The 20000-nt window shown below is 35.7% G+C and overlaps 1 protein-coding gene across 38 annotated transcripts in view; it reads right to left on the bottom strand.

Annotated features, from left to right (window-relative positions):
* The window catches only part of LOC144973405 (uncharacterized), a 265478-nt gene that overhangs the window by 147881 nt on the left and 97597 nt on the right, over nt 1-20000 (bottom strand). For 8 of the 38 annotated variants that reach the window (XM_078915799.1, XM_078915789.1, XM_078915792.1 and 5 more), the window contains exon 1: nt 6649-7922. In XM_078915799.1, coding sequence (XP_078771925.1) covers nt 6649-7825 — 1177 coding nt within the window. In that variant the 5' untranslated portion in view covers nt 7826-7922. Of the gene's footprint in view, nt 1-3609; nt 4029-6648; nt 7927-12226; nt 12370-17157; nt 17313-20000 lie in introns of those variants that run through there. The other 30 variants (XM_078915810.1, XM_078915814.1, XM_078915815.1 and 27 more) reach the window with 8 other exon arrangements.

Genomic DNA, 20000 nt, shown 5'->3' with positions numbered 1-20000 from the left:
AAGAAAACAAATCAATAAAACAACAAAAAATAAAACTACAAAAACCACAGCAACAACAAAGAAAAAATGTACAAATTAATTCGTAACAGACATGGGAGAGTTAATCAATAATTCCAAATTTCAAAACAGTAATTAAAACTCAAAAAGGGGTTAGAATTGAATGATAAATATATAACTTAAATAATTATATTCAAATAATAATAATAATAATAATAATAATAATAAATAATAATAATAATAATAATAATAATAATAATAATAATAATAATAATAATAATAATAATATCAGAAGAAGAAGAAGAAGAAGAAGAAGAAGAAGAAGAAGAAGAAGAAAGAAGAAGAAGAAGAAAGAAGAAGAAGAAGAAGAAGAAGAAGAAGAAGAAGAAGAAGAAGAAGAAGAAGAAGAAGAAGAAGAAGAAGAAGAAGAAGAAGAAGAAGAAGAATCAACTTCTAAGCCTCACAGCTTTACAAAGTATAATATCATGAATAAAAACATCAGCTCGTAATGATAATCTGTCACTAAAAGGATGTTCAAACAATTTCAATCAGAAAACAAAATCCATCTTGTGAGTGAAAATTGTAACATGTTACCTCTCGAAAAGTTCAAAAACTGCTGGTCACGAACGATAATAGGTAGGCTAAAACCGTCCACAAACTTCCTTGTTCAGATTATAACATCTATTATACTAAAAACCATTCACATTTCCTTTCCACTATTTTCAATATTAGACTATAATCTTGCTCTAGATTATATTATGAAACTAAAAACCGTTCAAATTTCCTTGGTTATGAATAAATTATATATATATATATATATATATATATATATATATATATATATATATATTATATATATATATACATACATTTATTTGTTACAGAAGAACATAAATCATAAAAACTAATTTCCAAGAACTCGAAAATAATGATCTATACAAAGTTATGCTAAAACATTTCTAGAAAATTCACTCCGTTTAGAAAAAGTCATCTTCTTCTGTTTCAGTAAATGAAACTGGAAACATATAGTCTTAATCTTGATGTAGTAAATCACATTACATGAGTAGATACATACTATATAAAACATATCTAAAACTAAACTCTAGAGCCACAGTCTTTATCCTGATGTAAGTTAATCACATTACAGTAGGTACTTACTATATAAAATATATCTTTAAAAATGAACTTTCCAGGGAGATTCAATGAGCCATTAAATCATGACACAGATTGATGGAGGGAGCCATACCTGAACCGTTTCGTAGAGGGAACAAACATCCCATGTGATTTACAATGGGATCATTCATTCCCGTTCTGAATTTTATATAAATCTCAGTTTCCGAGCTAAACACTTTCTCTGATTACTATGAATATCTTTTTAAAATTTTGGCCAGAAAAATCATCCTTCAAATTAAAACATCGATGGATTAAAATGACATTGTCTTGCCAAAAACTCTTAAAATTGGGACTTTCAATATTAAAGTCCCAGGTTTGAGAACTTTTGACAAGACGAGGGTCATTTTAATCCATCAACGTTTTAGCGACGAGTTTTCTGTCCACATCTTTTAAATGTGTGCTTCTTTTTTAAAGAGTAAGAAGGTGGTTGCTGAAAACAAAAAAAATGTTTTATACAATTTGGCCAAAAAAATTTTTAAAACTTCATATCATAATAAATCGACACCTTAAAATGACCCAAACATGCTCTCTCTCTCTCTCTCTCTCTCTCTCTCTCTCTCTCTCTCTCTCTCTCTCTCTCTCTCTCTCTCTCTTTCTTTCTTTCTCTCTCTCTCTCTCTATTTCTTTCTCTCTCTCTATCTCTCTCTCTCTATTTCTTTCTTTCTTTCTCTCTCTCTCTCTCTCTCTCTCTCTCTCTCTCTCTCTCTCTCTCTCTCTCTCTCTCTCTCTCTCTCTCTCTCTCCTACTCCTCATCCTAATCTAAATCCGCCTTTCACCTTCCCCTCCTTTTTCTCCTCCTCCTCCTATCTTACCAAAAGTGCACAATAAGATAAAAATTACCAAATTATTATTTCTCCTCATGTGATATAACTGATGCTGTACAACACCAATATACATATATATATATATATATATATATATATATATATATATATATATATATATATATATATATATATATATATATATATATATAATAAATTCAGCGTGCGTGATTATTAAGACCCCAGACTCTTGGTTGTTTTACAACTAATAGAGTCAGATAGTCACTTGTGACTAATTAATGCTGACACTCCTGACGGCCACCCAAGACAGTGAAACGGACGAGATCTGACATTAATTTGGGCTTCCAGATCTGGAACAGGAAGCTGTCGCGTCAAGCTGACATGCGCAGATTTCCGTTAACTTTAATGCTTGATAATAATAATAATACGCATAACGCTTTGATTAATAGGGTCCTAAACCATCTTTGTGTTGTTGTGATAAATAGTTTGATATTAAAATAAAAGTTCTCTATTGTAAACTGACTGTCAGCCCTGTTCAATTCATATTTCAAAAATGTGCAACTGACAAAATAATTTTTCATTTTTGCCAGTATTATTTTTTAATTTCAAACATGCGTAACTGACAAAATGCTTTTTTTTTCATTGTATCCAGTATCATTTTTTTCTCTCAAACCTCTCAGACATGGCTCACAACCTGTCTAAAATTATTCAACGAAATGTCAGATGTGGAATTAATTGTATCTTAATTCGGCGCAATATTAGGTGTCATATTTCGGGCTAAAAATGGGAAAAAAGCGTTTTATTAGTGTTTTGCAATGGCTGTAATAAACATAGGTTTTAACAAGAAATGAGAAGGGTGACGATAGAGAAAGAGTAACATCATTAAACAAGGATAACATAATTTCAACGCAACATAAAAACTCTTTATAAAAAGTAACAAATAGTCATTAATATAGCAGGCTCTAAGCCATTGTCTGTGTTTAAGTTTTAAAAAATTATATATAATAGCAGACTAGTCTAAAAGCAAATAAGGAGCGGGGACTGCAAAAACTGCAAAAGTCCCCCCAAGAACACGGTGATGCATCAAAATCTGGGTATCGGATTAGTTGGGAGCTTCATCGGATTGGCAACAATGAATGAATTATTGGAAATGCCAGAGTCTATTATCCAGTTAACTGCCGCTCTCTGGAAAAAAAACTCGTTTTTAAAACTTCCAGAAAACTTGTCCTTCAAATATCGATCGATTTAAAATGACTCTCTTCTTGGCAAAAACTCTCGAGAGAAATTGGGGAGTGGGAACCGGTGTAAGATATAGATCTGAACAAGTGTGTATGAAATGTTCCAGACAAAGTAAAAAATAAATATACAATTTTTTTTTTAAACATCCCAAAAAATCAGTTTTCCACGATTGGGGAACGAACCTCCGACCTATTTCCTGCTTTGTCTGGCACCTTTCATACGCACTTGTTCAGAAATCTCAGGTTTGCGAGTTTTTGCCGAGATGAGAATCATTTTAATCGATCGATAATTGATGGACCAGTTTTCTGGCGAAATGTTTAAATGCGTGTCTTTCCAGAGTCCGGTAGTTAACAGGTTAAATGGAATTGAAAGCAACCACGCCACTACATGTCACTCTTCTAGGGTGATTCAATACCTGCTAGAGCTGCAGCTCCTGATCTTATTCTAGGGTGAGGTGAACCCGGGAAAGGGGCGGACGAGGAGGAATCGGAGAAAGAGGAAAGGGAGGATGGGGGGTGGTGATGAGGTTGGGGTAGATGATTTGGGACAGAGCACGACGAGGAGGCAGGGAGTCTTGGAGATGAAGAAGAAGACGAAGATGAAGGGAAGACTCCTTGAACACCATGATGGGATATGGGTATCTTTGAGGCTGTTGCCAATAGTGGGGATGTGGGTGTCTCTGAGAATGATGGGGGTGTGGGTATCTCTGCAAGTGATGGGGAAAGCATTGTTGTCCTTGAGGTTGTTGTTGTTGTTGTAGTTGTTGACGACGTGGGCGCGTCATGGTATTCAGATGTCCTTGATACAGGACATAATCTGAAAACTGGGACGTGTCTTGAATGGCAAGAAACAGAGGAAAAAAATCAACTTCTTTGAGTGAATGAACAAATCAAGTGATCAACCCTTGATGAGAATATTTTTAAAAAAGTATGAGTCAAGATTTGACAGATTTTGTTTAGACGCCATGATGCGAAGATTTCGATCACTGGATTCAAACCGCCACTCCTTCCTCTTTTGGTGTGATCCCGCTTCGAGATTTTGACACGAATTTGATCGTCATCATCTTCAGCAATACATTCTTCTGTTTTATTCTGTATGCCATGTATTTACACTGCTACAAATTGTGTCGTTTCCCCAAGACATTTAAGATTGACTTCATAAATATGATTTATGACTATTATGAAGAGTTCCAACGTTTCAGAGAACTTATGCCCATGTAAGAATGTATAATATATAATCTCAATTTCCCTTCACAGTATCGCCACCCATCACACATAATATGTCCACCTAGACACAAAAATTCAATCTTAAAAGATTAATATCTTCATGTAAAAATTAAGATTTAGCAGTGATTAAAAAACATATTTAACAAACAAATCAAAATGTTGTTTGTTTTAGTCTTTTTTTTTTATCTTAGACCTAAAATCTACTTATGCTTTTATTTACTTGACTATTATTTCTTTTTAATCCACTGAAACATTTCAGCCAAGTTAATTACAGTTCAAAGCATTTAAAAAACTTTGACCTAGTTGTTTTGATGTTCAAAACGAACTGTTCTTTCTTAAATTAATAAATAAATGCATTTAAAAAATCACATCGCTCTTTTCATGTTGAAGTGTTTTTCATTTTTCGTTTTAAGTTTTTGTGATAAGGCAATCCCTTTATTCTTAGTAAAATAAAATAAAAATTTAAACACTTTAACAAATATCGACCCCCCCCCCCCTCCCCCATCCCCATGATAATCCTATTCATAACCAAAGTTTACTCATCGTTCCGTCATCTAACCAGTTAACTGCAGTACTCTGGAAAAAAACACGTATCTAAAAATTTGACCAGAAAACTCGTCCTTCATATATCGATCAATTTAAATGACCCTCATCTTGACAAAAAATCTCAAACCTGGGATATTAATGAAGATCTCCCTTTGAGAATTTTAGCCAATATGCGGTTCGTTTAAATCGATCGATATTTGAAGGGCGAGTTTTCTGGCCAAATTTTTAAATACGAGACGTTCAGAGTACAGCAGTTAACCGGTTAAAAATAGAAAATTATTAGTTTTCACCGCTAACTATTATATAAATTGGAATATTAAAACTAATCGTTGAAAGCTCAGGAGAAGACAGTTTTGATAAACGCTTGCTCGGTTTGTGCCAAGAATGGAACGCGTTTGGGTATTAAACTTAAGCCGACACTTAGTCTGGCATGCACGATGAGATAAGCTGAAGGCAAAAAATAAAGGAATTTTTACACGATTCTTAGCCTTCGAAAACCATAACGCAAATTATGACGGCGACTGGTGAGATATCTTTAAAAATGTAATAGTCCTTCAGAGCCATTAGGCCCAGGGAACCGGAGTTTAGCCCGGTTTATATAGCATGAAACTGACAATACCAATTGTTTGCTACCCTTTGGATAGGACGCTAGCTCATCGCAAAGTACAATCCACCAGATCAAACGGACCTAGCTACCCAATCTCTGTTGGGAGGATAAAATTGTATCGACTTCACCGGGGATCGATCTCGGTTCCTTTGCGTGTAAAGCGAGTGCTCTACCAACTGAACTATCGGTACCCCCAGATAAAACAAGAATGTGTTCAAATCCCATCTTTTTGCACTATTGAACCTGAGCCGTCTCCAATAAATAATTATTTCAAAGACAAATCCCAACCTTTTGCACATATGGACCCAATATCCAATTGCGTCTCCTGGCAAGAATATTCAAATTCCAACTTTTTTCCACTTATGAACTAAGACCCTCAATGCGTCCTTATGAAAGAATATAAAGACTCCAACCATTTTTCCATTTATAAATCCAAGGCCCCGATTGCGTCTTCTAGAAAAGTATGTTGACAAAATTCCTACTTCTTGCACTTGTGAACAAAAGCCCCTAATAGAGTCTTCTAGCAGAAATAAAAACTCTTATCAAACAAAGGACGAGAATATCAAATAACTGCATGTCTGTTTGCTATGAAGTGGAGAAAAAATTCATGGAAATATTGCATTTAAGTATTTCTTCCGTTGGGCATGTCTGATCAAAGAACGACAACTTAATTATATAAATAGATAATATTTATAAAGATAACAGAAAACCACGGGAGATAATTATTAGAGTGCCTAAGACAATTCAACATAATTTTAAGACGAATTAAGAAATTTGCAGTGATAGATATTGCAACTTTGGGGCAAATAAATGGATTACCTATGACAGGCATTGAGAAAGGTGTTAGGACTCGGTTCAACCAAACTACAATCTGAAGGTCTGCATCAAAGACACGCCGGGGTTGAATTAAAGGGTTTTGGTGGTTAAAATTGATAGGTAATGAAAACAATCAAAAGGTTTTTGAATATGAAAGAGGTGGGGGCGGGGGGGGGGGGGGGGGGGGGGGAGGTGGCAAAGGGAATATTTTCGAGGAACCGGAACTGCAACGAAGGGAAATGGGGGTCACTGCTGATACCTGAGGATTGAGTGTTTCCCCCAACGGTCACGTAAAAACTGGAGGTTTGATGACCTGAGCGCTTGGATTTCTTCTTTTTGGTCGCCGTTTTGTTGTTGTTGTTGTTGTTATTGTTTGTGTTGTTATCATTCTTGTTGTTGTTCTCGATATTATTAATGTTACTGCTGTCAGTGCTAACGTGGCTAATGTTTGTGTTGACAACGGCGCTTGTGGTGGTCGTGTCGGCAATAGATGTTGTGTTAGTCGAAGAATTGATTGTGTTGGTTCCACTGACACCAGGTGTGTTAACTGATGTTGCAACAATGGTCAACGTGGTAGAGCGATTCTCCTTGGACTTGAGATCTTCATCTTTTACACCAGATGCTTCTTTAACTTTCCTAGGAAGGACTGTTACTGGAAGATATCTGACTGTTGTGACCTCTTTGGGGGGCGCTGGCTTTTTATCGACAACCTTCTTGCTTGTGATGTAGGTAGTAGTGGGAATCTTACTCTTGCCTTTAAGCTCTCTGTTCGTCATGATGGTCGCTGTAGTAATTGTGGGTTCGGGGGATTTGGCGTCATATTTATTGTCTGTTTCTACTGTGGCAGAGGCATCGATGTTCTCTTCATTCTTATTGAAACCTGCATTGATGTTATCGATTTTGATTTCGCTGGTTATGCTGCTGGTGATTGAGGTACTTCTGGATGTCGTCTTGCTGTCAATGCCGATACTGTCGGTTTGGGTGCTGCTGAGGTCAAGAAAATCGTCCAGGTCGACGAAATCATCGGGGCCGATCGTGGAGGCCGAGGAGGACTCGTCTGAGAGGATTATTTGGTCCAGGTTCAAATTGGCAAAGGTTTGGACATCGGGGGCATTTCTGGAGCATGTTGTTTTGGTTGTGGTTGTCGTTGTCGTGTTAGTCGAGGCCGTTGAGGAATCTGCCGGTTTGGCTTTGGTGTTGTGGTAAGATGGTCTTGGTTGGTCCATGGCGAGGTAGTCGCAAAAGATATCTCTATGGGAGTGATAATTGTAGTGCGAAGGTTTTTGGCGTTTGTTTTTGGTTTTGGTGTTTGTGTTGGATGATGATTGTTGTGAGGGAGTGTGCTCTACGAAGAACTCAGTCTGAGACATGGTGTTGCCGGAGTCATGAGACATATTTCTTTGACCAGGAAGAGGCATCTCTGAAACTACAGACATTTCCGGAGAAAGAGTGAGAGAAACGTGAGTTTGGTGGTGGCATGAATCTCCAAACCTTGTATGGAATCAAAGTTCTAGAAATTAAAGATAACGCTTACGGGTGTTCCTTAAGTATTGCAGTGATGATTCGAAAGGAGATCTGATGGGATACCCAGAAGAAAATGACATTTTCGATGTGTCACGTTATTAAACTTTCCATCGGCCTGTCGAATATATCAAAAACTTATAATAAAGCCCCACTGCCCAATACAGCGTATGCGGAGAATGTAACTAAAATTAAGCAAATCGCCCGATTCCTTGTTTGGTTCCATTCTAGAATAATGCAAGATAGAGCTATGGGGCATTCATTCTATTGAGCTCTCTCTCTCTCTCTCTCTCTCTCTCTCTCTCTCTCTCTCTCTCTCTCTCTCTCCTCTCTCTCTCTCTCTCCTCTCTCTCTCCTCCCCCCCCCCCCGCTTCCTTGAAAACGCCATATCCCTCTATTCGTGTTTACCATATCTCCTGCATTTATTTCTGTGTGAGTAAGCGCGCAGCGCAGCGTGCATTCGTTAGAAATTGAAACAGCTTATGAACTTAAACAGTAAACAAACGAAAGGTTTTAAAACTGATAGTCTTACCTCAACCGTAAACAAACTCAGCAATAAACATAATCACACCAAACCTCTTCACAACCCCTCCACTCCGTCTCTCTCCTCTTCGCAGCCATTAATCTTAGTTACTATTTTTAACCTCGCTGAAAATAAACCTCATGACAACTCATTGACAAAATGCCAGATAAATAATGAAGATAGAGAACATTTACAGCCAAATACATGGCAAAACACATCTTTATCATTTTGGCCAAAAAACGTTTCCTTAAAGTGTGTATCGACTACGATGATTCCTAACTTGTAAAATAGTAAAATAGATTTAAACCTGACACTTCTTTACAGTCTCAGGTTCAACACGTTATGACAAGATCGATATCGTTTTAATCGATCGATATTTGAAGTAAACGTTTTCTGGCCAAATTTTAAAAAATGCGGTTTGTCAGCTTCAAGCTTTATAGAGTAGCTGCCGAACCAATGACTGAGACTGAGGAACTAAACTTCGAAAAAGAAAAGTTAATAAAATAAAAGAGTGTTTTTACATCTATCTAAATAAAGTTCCGTTAGAAAGAGAAAAATATATTTGTGTGTGGTGACATTAAACAACTATTCATTTACCCCTAAAAATAGCTCAAAGGAACGTAGCAAGAATTATTCGCTTGGCATTTTGTCTTTTAGTACTAGATAATTAAGAGATAATCGTTTTGGAATAAGATGAGATATGTTAAAAACTAAAACAGTTTCTATCTTAACACAAATATTTTAACAGAAGAGAAGAGACAATGTGTTTGGAATAAGGCGAGAGAGTTAAAATAAAAGGCAGTTTTTATTCAACACTATCTTATAGTATATTTTTTAAATTCATTTTTTTAAAGAGAAACAATATGTTTGATATAAATTAATTATTAAAATAAAAGTAATTTTTATTGAAATTCTGGAATTTTAAAAAATAATTTCTAAACCACTCTCGCCTTATGTCAACTTTGTTGCAATCAGTATGGCTTTGAGAGACATTAATAGATAAAAGAATTGCAATGCTGGTTCCATTTTCAAACTTGTATTTTACTAATTTATTCATGATCCTTCGAGGAATACATATTTTACGTCAAAAATCTGTAAAAGAGAATGTTAAACAAACACGTCATCAGACAGTAAGTTTCTTGCTGAGATAAGCACAATATTAATAATAATATTGATGATGATGATAATACTGTGCGCTTACGTAACACAGACACAGACGGTAAGGTTTCTATTATTACATATTATTATTAACATTATTATTATTATATTACTGCTATTATTATTATTATTATTATTATTATTATATTATTATTATTATTATTATTATTATTATTATTATTATTATTATTATTATTATTATTATATTATTATTATTTATTATTATTATTATTTATTATTATTATTATTATTATTATTATTATTATTATTATTATATTATATTATTATTATTATCATTATCATTATTATTACATTATTTATTATATTATTATTATTATTATTATTATATTATTATTATTATTATTATTATTATTATTATTATTATTATTATTATTATTATTATTATTTATCATCATCATCATAATCATTATTATTATTAATATTATCATTATCATTATTATTATTATCATCATCATCATCATATTATTATTATTATTATTATTATTATTATTATTATTATTATTATTATTATTATTATTATTATTATCATTATTATTATTATTATTATTAAACACCTGAACGCGTCTTAGACGTGTTTGTGTGTTTGTGTGTGTTCAGGTCTCAGGTGTGTCGCATCAAAGTGAGCACTGCACTATCAGCAATTTGGGTGGCCCCAGATGCGTAGGCGGATGATAACGCACACTGGAAAAACACCTTTAGCAAATTTAGCCAGAAAATTTTAACCTCATAAATAATGTGATGATATGTTAAAATGACATCAAAACTTGTCCAAATGTCTCAAACCCGAGCCGTTTTCGAAGTCTTGGGTTTAAAACTTTTGGACTAGTCGAAGGTCGTCATTTTAATCTATCGATACATGCAGGAAACGTTTTCTGGCCAAATTAGAATAAGATATTTGGCCACAAAGAAATCGCGATTATGGTTCTATGATAATTTGTGCACGTGAGTGAAAGATTGTGCATGACAGGGAAAGATGAAGGGCATAAACTACCTGTCGTGTTATTATCGTTGCCGTTATGAATGGACAGGTGAACGGATGGACGGGTGAACGGATGAACGGACCGACAGACGGACGGACGGACCGACAGACGGACGGACGGACGGACGGACCGAGAGATTTGTTTGGATGTAAGTGAAAAGTTAGAAAAGGATAAAGCCTTGAAAAAAAAGGGGGGGGGGGGTGTGGAAGCATGAAAATTGTCGTATAGATTGGACGAGAATTATTTGGCTGTAGGTTAAAAAGAAGAAAAGGGTAAAGCAGCGAAAGATGATAAATAGAGGAGGGGGGGGGGGGGCAGCATAATTAAACATAGACTAAGAATTAATTGTGAAGCAGTGTCCGGAGACGGAGAGAAGCGAGAGAGAGAGTAGAGAGAGAGAGAGAGAGAGAGAAGCGATTGGCTGAAGGGAGGAAAGAAGAAAAACCCACATTTTGAACAGGAAAATGACTGGAAATATAGAAGAAAATAACGTTATGCGAGTTATGAGGTGATAAACATTAAATATTAAATTAAATAGCACAAATGATAATAGAGATATTGCTATAACGTGGTGGACAACGACTGCTAGAACTGTAGCATGTTGGATAACGACTGCTGGAACTGTAATATTATTATAATAATATCCCAATGAATCAATGATAGAATGGATGGAAAATGGTATCAAGGGAAATAACTGAAAAATAACTTTCCTGTCAATTTGGTATAATCCATACAGGTCTGATAAGCGAGGGTAATTATGGGCCTGATTTAACATAGTTGTTATGAACAATATTTTAGGTGGGCATGAGAGTATTCCTATAACAACAAAATGAGCCTACAACATTTTGGGTTATCAGATCTGTTTATAATAAGTATATATTGGATATGAACAGCACCAAATATATCGAGTTTATATATTGATTAATCAATAAAATAAAAATATACAACAAAAACTAAAGAAAAGAAAAAGAGAAGACAACCACAACATTGACCATGACAAAAATAATCATCATAACAGATACTAGAAAATGTATTTCCTGTATGTCATATAGAAGCAAAGTTGTTAAGAATTTGTAATGCTTATTGAAAGAAAGCAAGAATAATAATAAAAAATCAATACACAAATATGAAGAAAAGAGTTATATAACATTACGTTACGGGATATTTAAAAAAAAAACAACAACAACAACAACAAAAAAAGATATTACAGTACGTAGTAAAGTAATTTTGAGTAATGATAATTATGTCTTTCTTTCTTTGTATTTAATATCACACTGGAGTGCCACAATTTGCAATTTCCCTTCTCTAACCCAATATAAACACCGCCTGTACACATAATAATATATACAAATAAATACATAAATAAATAAACAAAAACCATAATGATAATACTCCGATTTGATTAACAAAGCCAAAAATGCTTTGCATATGGTGAGTTTATCATTAATTTTTAAATATATAAATCTACAGTCAAGTATCCGCTAGCTGGTACATCGGTTGGAAAACCGTCCCGAATTCCAAAAATCAAGAATGTAAGAATCGTGTGTGACATCAGTGACATCACGTGAGTGATGAAACAAATTATCAACTAATATACCTCTGACCATTATAAATATTATGGTCATCTGACTTACCTGGTTTTCCTACAGGACTGTGTCCACTGCTGATGCTGTTGTGGTCATTGTTGTTTATACTATTACTATTGTCGTCGATGGGTGAATGTGGATGCGACGTCCCATTGGTTCCGTTGACGTGTCCGTTCACGGTTTTAGTCTCTCTGTATGGACGGGTGGGATGGTGGAGTTTGGGGGGGGGGGGTGTGGAAATGGAGAGGGAAAAAGAGATATTAAGTGAAATGATAAGATGAAAATAAACCAGTTCACTACAGTACTCTGGAAAACCAGGTCTTTAAAAATTTGGCCAGAAAACTCGTCCTTCCAGGTATCGATAGATTTTAATGACCATCATCTTGGTAAAAGCTATCAAACCTGGTATTTTCCCCATCGAGTCTGAGTTTATGCTGGTTTCTATAGCGTGAAACGGAAAACAGCAAATGCTTGCTGTTCTTTGGTTATGACGCTAGTCTATCGCAAAGTCACTTCCGACAGATCTAACAGACCTCAGTGATCTCACCTATCGAAGTGATCAGACCATTCCATAACACTGGCTACTACTAGTACATGCCACAATCAAACAAATCACAAAATCAACTCCCTATCCATTTCCAATAATATTCGGACAAATGCGGACAAAACACCTTTTGTTCATTTCGGCCAAAAATCCAATATATTTATGTATATATTTTCCCCTCATATTACTTCGATGAATTGGATAGGGTGATCTCACCTAGAACACCCCCCCCCCCCACACACACACACACACACCGCCTCCCCTCAATTTTTCAAAATTCTTAAACCCGAGACTGGCACTACAGTTGTCACTCGTGGGTCAATGTTTGACATGTTTAACCACTTAAAAACTACCGTACTATGGAAAAACACGTATTTAAAAATGTGGCCAGAAATCTTGTCCATTAATAAATATCCATCGAGTTAAATGAACAGCCATCTCGACAAAAAACTCTCAAACCTGGGATGTGATGGAATACTTCGCGTGGTCCCAGGTTTGAACGTTTTAGCCAAGATGAGGATCATTTAAATCGATAGATATTTGAAGGACGAGTTTTCCGGACAATGTTTTAAACACGAATTTTGTTGGGTTTTTTTTCCCAGAGTACGGCAAATAATTGGTTAATCTATCGATAATTTATTTTCAAAAATTAAATAAATATAATTCCCTTTAATCATCCCTAAGGGAAAAAAAATTTTCAGGGTCTATATTATATACCACGGGAAGACTGGAATAACCCAAGCGCCAGCCACAGTGCCTTGTCGCAAAGTGAGCTAAGACTAGGTGACTTGCTCAAGGCCACACAGCGCGGCGGTGTAGTCGAACTCGGTACCTTTCGGGTACGAACCAAAGACCACACCGCTGAGCCACGCTGTCCCCTATTATAATGTAAAGTAAACGTTTTATGACCAAAATGTGTTTAAGAAACCGTTTTGTCAAAGTAAGACAGTTAGGTACACTGACTGTCAAATTATGTTTCGATCTGATAAGAAAATACTCGGGGTCGCCTTGGGATATTCAAGAGTTACCACGATAAGGTCTCAACTTGGGGGATAGATAAATAGTGTAGGTACTTAACGAATAGTAAGTAATATGTGTGTGGTCACTTAGAAAGGCTGACAATCCATAAATTAATACAATATAGTCTCCCCTCGGCTAATGTATCAATATTATGACATATTATTATTATAGATAGAACGAAATTGGCGTCACTCAGCTCATTATTTTAATTTTCTTCAGCCATTTTTATGACTAAGTTAATACTACATTCTATCAATCAGACAATAAACGTTTGATTACATATTGTTTTGAGTGTTGGTACGGCATTTCCATCTGGCGAATGCTGTGAGCTATTTGGCTAGGCGTAAAGCATCAATACCTGACGGAAGTGATCTTTTTTATGCTAATGTGCCAGGCTTTATCTGTTTTGCTATAGACTAGCGTCATATCCTACGGGTAGCAAGCAATTGCTATTGTCCCTTTCATGTTACAGGTATCGGGATAAACTCCGGGTGGCTCTGAAGGACTACTTTTATCGATTAATTAATTAACTAATGAATTCATTCATCAATCCATTCATTCATTCATTCATTCATTCATTCATTCATTCATCCATTAATTCATTCAGTTATTCATTTATTTATTTATTTATTTATTTTATCATTTATTTATTTAGTTATTCATTCACTTATTAGTTCATTTATTTATTTATCTATAATTTTAGTATTGGTTCTTTTTAAAAATTGAACTTCAAAAAAAGTGATGTATCTTTTAAAATACCACATAGGCCATATATCCATATGCTTCATAGTTAGCTATCGTGAGATTAGGATAATTCATATAATCATAACATCCTCAAGTCTACATTGTGTGGCTGTGTGGTCTAGTAGTAAGACCCTTCCTTTGGATCGGAGGGTCATGGGTTCAAGTCCCGCAATGAGCGGCGCATAGTTGAGCCCTTATAAAAGGCTCTCTATTCACATTCTCTCACAGCACACTGGTGTAAAATCAGCACTTGGCTGTTAACAGTGTTGTCTCCGTTGGAAAAAAAAAAATGTTATTTCGCCAAACAGGCGTCATGTCTCGTCTCGTCCTACATGTTAAGTGTTGCTGTTGGATTGTTACCCCTTGTAAAGCGCTATGAGCACGTTTAGTAGATATTGTAATACAATATGAATGCTCACGGATATTTTTAAAAATTCTGAATTGGAGTTACCCAAACAACATGGCACGATTTTTACAACGAATAATGGAAAAGGAAGTAGATATCAATTAAATAATCTAACAAATAATCAAGAATCGGCTTAGACACAGAGATGGAATGAAGTAGACGTCACACACAAAACTAGAGCATTTATACACCGCAATATCCACTAAACGTATTCAAAGCGCTTTACAAGGGGTCCCAAGCCAACAGCAACACTTAACATGTGGAACGAGACAATATTACATTTTTTCCGACAGAGACCACACTTTTAACGGGAATGGTATGTACTCATTCTACACCTAAGTTAGGTGAGATAATATGAGTAAAGGACTCAACTATGCGCCGCTCAGATCGGAACTCGAACCCTGGCCTTCCGGTCCAAAAGGCAAGTGTCATACCACTAGACCACATTGCCGCACACAGTGTGTTGTCGCATGGACTCAAAACTATAGAAGATGCCGGCTCGAAATGGCCTTTATAAAATATTATGTATGTGGTCAATTCTCTTCGGAAATTAGCTATACACTGTTACATCAAACTCAACTATATTCGTATGATAATAATAACATTAGAAAGCTAACGAATAGGTTCCCCGAACCTTAACGATCGATCAACGACGAGGAAGAATTCTAGGATCTGTACTCAGACGTCGACACAAGACGCCCAGTGCGCGAGTTACCAAGTTAAAACTCGTAGTGTGGCGACGTTTGAAGACAGATCCTGGCTTTCTTCCTCGCCGTTGGTCGTTCGTTTAGGTTCGGGGAACGTAATTCGTAAACTTGCTAATATATCATAAGATTCGATTCGCCTAAATGGAAAGCTGGGCTCGTAGCCAAATTATTGCAGAGCCGGTCGATACTGACACATAATTTATCATTGGCGGAGATTGTAATCGATACAAATTATATAAAGCCGGCAATCATATCCGTTTCTTATCTCTAACACATGTGAGATGGGGAAGCGCAATCCTCCCCCCACCCCACCCCAAAGAAGAAAAAAAACAACAACAAAAAGGAAGAAGAAAAACAAAACAAAACCAAGATTAACAATGTCATTATGACTCAAAATTTGGAATAAATGTGGAGAATTTCGGGACGAGAATAAGGAACACTATTGTGATGTCAAAAAACTGGTTCCTATCTCATTGAAAGTGTAAAACCACGCTTCCGTAGGACTGGATACATTTCTTGTGTGTAAATGATCTTCTGGTTTCAGAGTGATGACATCTTATTTTCCAGTCTAAATATATGCTGGTACGTTAATAATAAAGATCATCCATCTTCGCTTTTCTACGTCCTGCAATCTTAAGAACCTGTCTATACACTCTGCTTCTAAAATATGTGTAGTTATGCCACCTTATGATTCAATATGTAACCCATTCATTATTAGTCCTCCTAAGGGCTGGTTACATACACATTTCTAAGGATTTTAGAACAGTGTGAGGTCACCACCTTTCTGTCCTATTGCTATAAACGCTAAAGAATTTTTTTAATTGGCCATATTACTCGTCCTTCAAATATCGATCAATTAAAATTACCCTCATCGTTAAAAAGAAAGAAAAAAAAAAAAAGAACGTTCAAATATGGGACTCAGGAGTCCCAATTTTAAGAGTCTTCTACGGTTTTACCATGTTCAATACGCTTCACAATATATTTCCTAAACAGGCCATGTGATACTGTATTATTTCCATTTCGAGAAGCACTAGTCGCCTGTTAGGCGTTCCATTTGTACCATTACCACTCTTATAATATCCGCCATTGACTATAGCCAGAACCTCATTCACACCTGAATCGAGAGCGGTTATGTTGTGTGTGTGTATATATTTATATATATGTATGTCTCTCTGTGTGTGTGTGTGTGTGTGTGTGTGTGTATGTGTGTGTGCGTGTCAATATGCCTAACCCAGAACTTTTACACGACCCATCCCGCCACTAACCACGCTGAAGATTAAATAAAATAAATATAATTTCCTTTATTCGTCTAATAGGGGAAATCTGTCTCTAGAGTCTATTCCAAGGGAAGACTGGAATAACCCAAGCGTCAGCCGCAGTGCAGCGCCGCAAGCCAGCGGTGGGTGATCGAACTCGGTACATTTCGGGTACGAATCCAAGACCGTAACGCTGAGCCACGCTGTCCCATTTTAAGATTGCTTGACTTTTGTGACGAGACGAGACACCGTACCTCCTGAGCCACCTGGCTACAACTCCTTGGGTTTAACAATGAGCTCACCTCTGGAGTTGCAATCCCAACGTCCCTCCGGTGGTATTTTTGACCAGCGCTTGGACCTCTCCGTGGTTTAAGCCTTGTATAACGTGACCGTTGATGGAGACTATGACGTCATTCACCTGGACACCCTCGTAGAAAGCCTTGCTGTTGGGGTTGATCTGGTTGGAGTAATAATAATAATATAATAATAATAAATAATAATAATAATAATAATAAAATAATAATAATAAGTAAAAGAAGAAGAAGAAGAAGAAGAAGAAAGAAGAAGAAGAAGAAGAGAAAGAAGAAAGAAGAAGAAGAAAGAAGAAGAAGAGAAGAAGAAGAAAGAAGAAGAAGAGAGAAGAAGAAGAAGAAGAGAAGAAAAGAAGAAGAAGAAAGAAGAAGAAGAAGAAGAGAAGAAGAAGAAGAAGAAGAAGAAGAAGAAGGAAGAAGAAGAAGAAGAAAGAAGAAGAAGAAGAAGAAAGAAGAAGAAGAAGAGAAGAAGAGAAGAAGAAGAAAAGAAGAAAGAAGAAGAAGAAAAGAAGAAGAAGAAAGAAGAAAGAAGAAGAAGAAGAAGAAGAAGAGAAGAAGAAAGAAAGAAGAAGAAGGAAGAAGAAGAAGAAGAAGAAGAAGAAGAAGAAGAAGAAGAGAAGAAGAAGAAGAAGAAGAAGAAGAAGGAAGAAGAAGAAGAAGAAGAAGAAGAAGAGAAGAAGAAGAGAAGAAGAAGAAGAAGGAAGAAGAAGAAGAAGAAGAAGAAGAAGAAGAAGAAGAAGAAGAAGAAGAAGAAGAAGAAGAAGAAGAAGAAGAAGAAGAAGAAAAGAAGAAGAGAAGAAGAAGAAGAGAAGAGAAGAAGAAGAAGAAGAAGAAGAAGAAGAAGAAGAAGAAGAAGAAGAAAGAAGAAGAAAGAAGAAGAAGAAGAAGAAGGAAGAAGAAGAAGAAGAAGAAGAAGAAGAAGAAGAAGAAGAAGAAGAAGAAGAAGAAGAAGAAAGAAGAAGAAGAAGAAGAAGAAGAAGAAAGAAGAAGAAGAAGAAAGAAGAAGAAGAAGAAGAAAGAAGAAGAAGAAGAAGAAGAAAGAAGAAGAAGAAGAAGAAGAAGAAGAAGAGAAGAGAAGAAGAAGAAAAGAAGAAGAAGAAGAAGAAGAAGAAGAAGAAGAAGAAGAAGAAAGAAGAAGAAGAAGAAGAAGAAGAAGAAGAAGAAGAAGAAGAAGAAGAAGAAGAAGAAGAAGAAGAAGAAGAAGAAGAAGAAGAAGAAGAAGAAGAAGAAGAAGAAGAAGAAAGAAGAAGAAGAAGAAGAAGAAGAAGAAGAAGAAGAAGAAGAAGAAGAAGAAGAAGAAGAAGAAGAAGAAGAAGAAGAAGAAGAAGAAGAAAAGAAGAAAAAAGAAGAAAGAAAAAGAAGAAGAAGAAGAAGAAGAAGAAGAAGAAGAAGAAGAAGAAGAAGAAGAAGAAGAAGAAGAAGAAGAAGAAGAAGAAGAAGAAGAAGAAGAAGAAACATTTTAAGAACATTTGTCAACGAACATAACACCTTTTCTTTAAAAATAAAAAAATAAATAAAAAGAAGAAAAAAAGAAAGGTTCAGTTGATTAAAAATTGGGGGGAAAATTCGTCGTAATACGAATTTTTGTCTCCAGCTAGAAAACTGCATAGGTCTCTTTGACTCAATAAATCATGTTGAGAAGGAAAGTTTAGCTTCTTAGAATCTATATTTAGTACTTTGGAGCATTTTTGGACCATGCTGAGAGCAAATTGTTTATTTCTAAAGCTATTAAACGTGAATTTTTTTTTCCCTTGGAAATCACGATTTTTTTTTAAATTTCAAGAAGGCAGCTCTGGTGTACATAGACAGGTGGTTTGATCATTATAAGTGGTTTCAATATAAATAATAGAGAGGCTCGGCATAATACATCCATTTATATCTGGCAGTTTATTCATATAATACAACACAGATCCAAGCAGAAAATTAATCTTAGCAACCTTATCTTGATAAAGTAACCATATTGTATTGTGGAACTGATCGTCTTATCGGTCAATCTGGGAAACACAGACGAACACCGACGAAGAAATCACAACATTATCATAATACGGGGATAGATTACCAAAGTGGCCTGATAGTTTTGGTTACAGGGGATTACGAAACAGTTGTACCGTAAATCTTAGAATCAAAACATGTATATTATGTTATATGTGTCCCGATGGTGGTCCACTTAACTTTCCATTTTTGTTCAATGGCATGGTCAAAGTTTAAAGTTGTCAAAGGTCATTCATGATTAGAAATGTTATGGAGTATGGAGAAGTGCCAAATGAAAACAGATAATAAAAATATCGCGTGTCAGAGTCAAACCTGGGATCCAACTGACACGGTACCATCCGCCTGGCTGAGAGATAGAAAGAGAGATACGCGAGCAGTCGCACTCGCCACTGTGCGATTCAGTCACACAGTGGCACTTCCCCATACCCACTATCTATCTATCTATCTATCTATCTATCTATCTATCTATCTATCTATTCTATTCTATTCTATCTATTCTACTCTATTCTATCGACCAATTCATCTGTCTGTGTCTTTTGAGGCAACAGCTGATGTATCCATAATTTAGGATACCAAGGAATCAACTTCAGACCAAATGACCAAATACTTGTGGAATGACGAAAGCTATTTTCACGGACCATTAACCAGTTAACGGTAAAAAACTCGTATTTAAAAATTTGGCCACAAATATCGATCGATTTAAATGGCCCTCATCTTGGAAAAAAACTCTCAACTCTGGGACTTGATGGAAAACTTCACGAAGACCCAGGTTTGAAAGTTTTTGCCAAGATGAGGGCCATTTAAATCGATCGATATTTGAAAGACGAGTTTTCTAGCCAAAT

Source organism: Berghia stephanieae, chromosome 5, assembly GCF_034508935.2.
Source record: "Berghia stephanieae isolate SIO BIC M18660-M18661 chromosome 5, UCSD_Bste_1.3, whole genome shotgun sequence".
In the NCBI taxonomy this organism is placed as follows: domain Eukaryota; kingdom Metazoa; phylum Mollusca; class Gastropoda; order Nudibranchia; family Aeolidiidae; genus Berghia; species Berghia stephanieae.
This window is presented reverse-complemented; position numbering and strand designations above follow the sequence as displayed.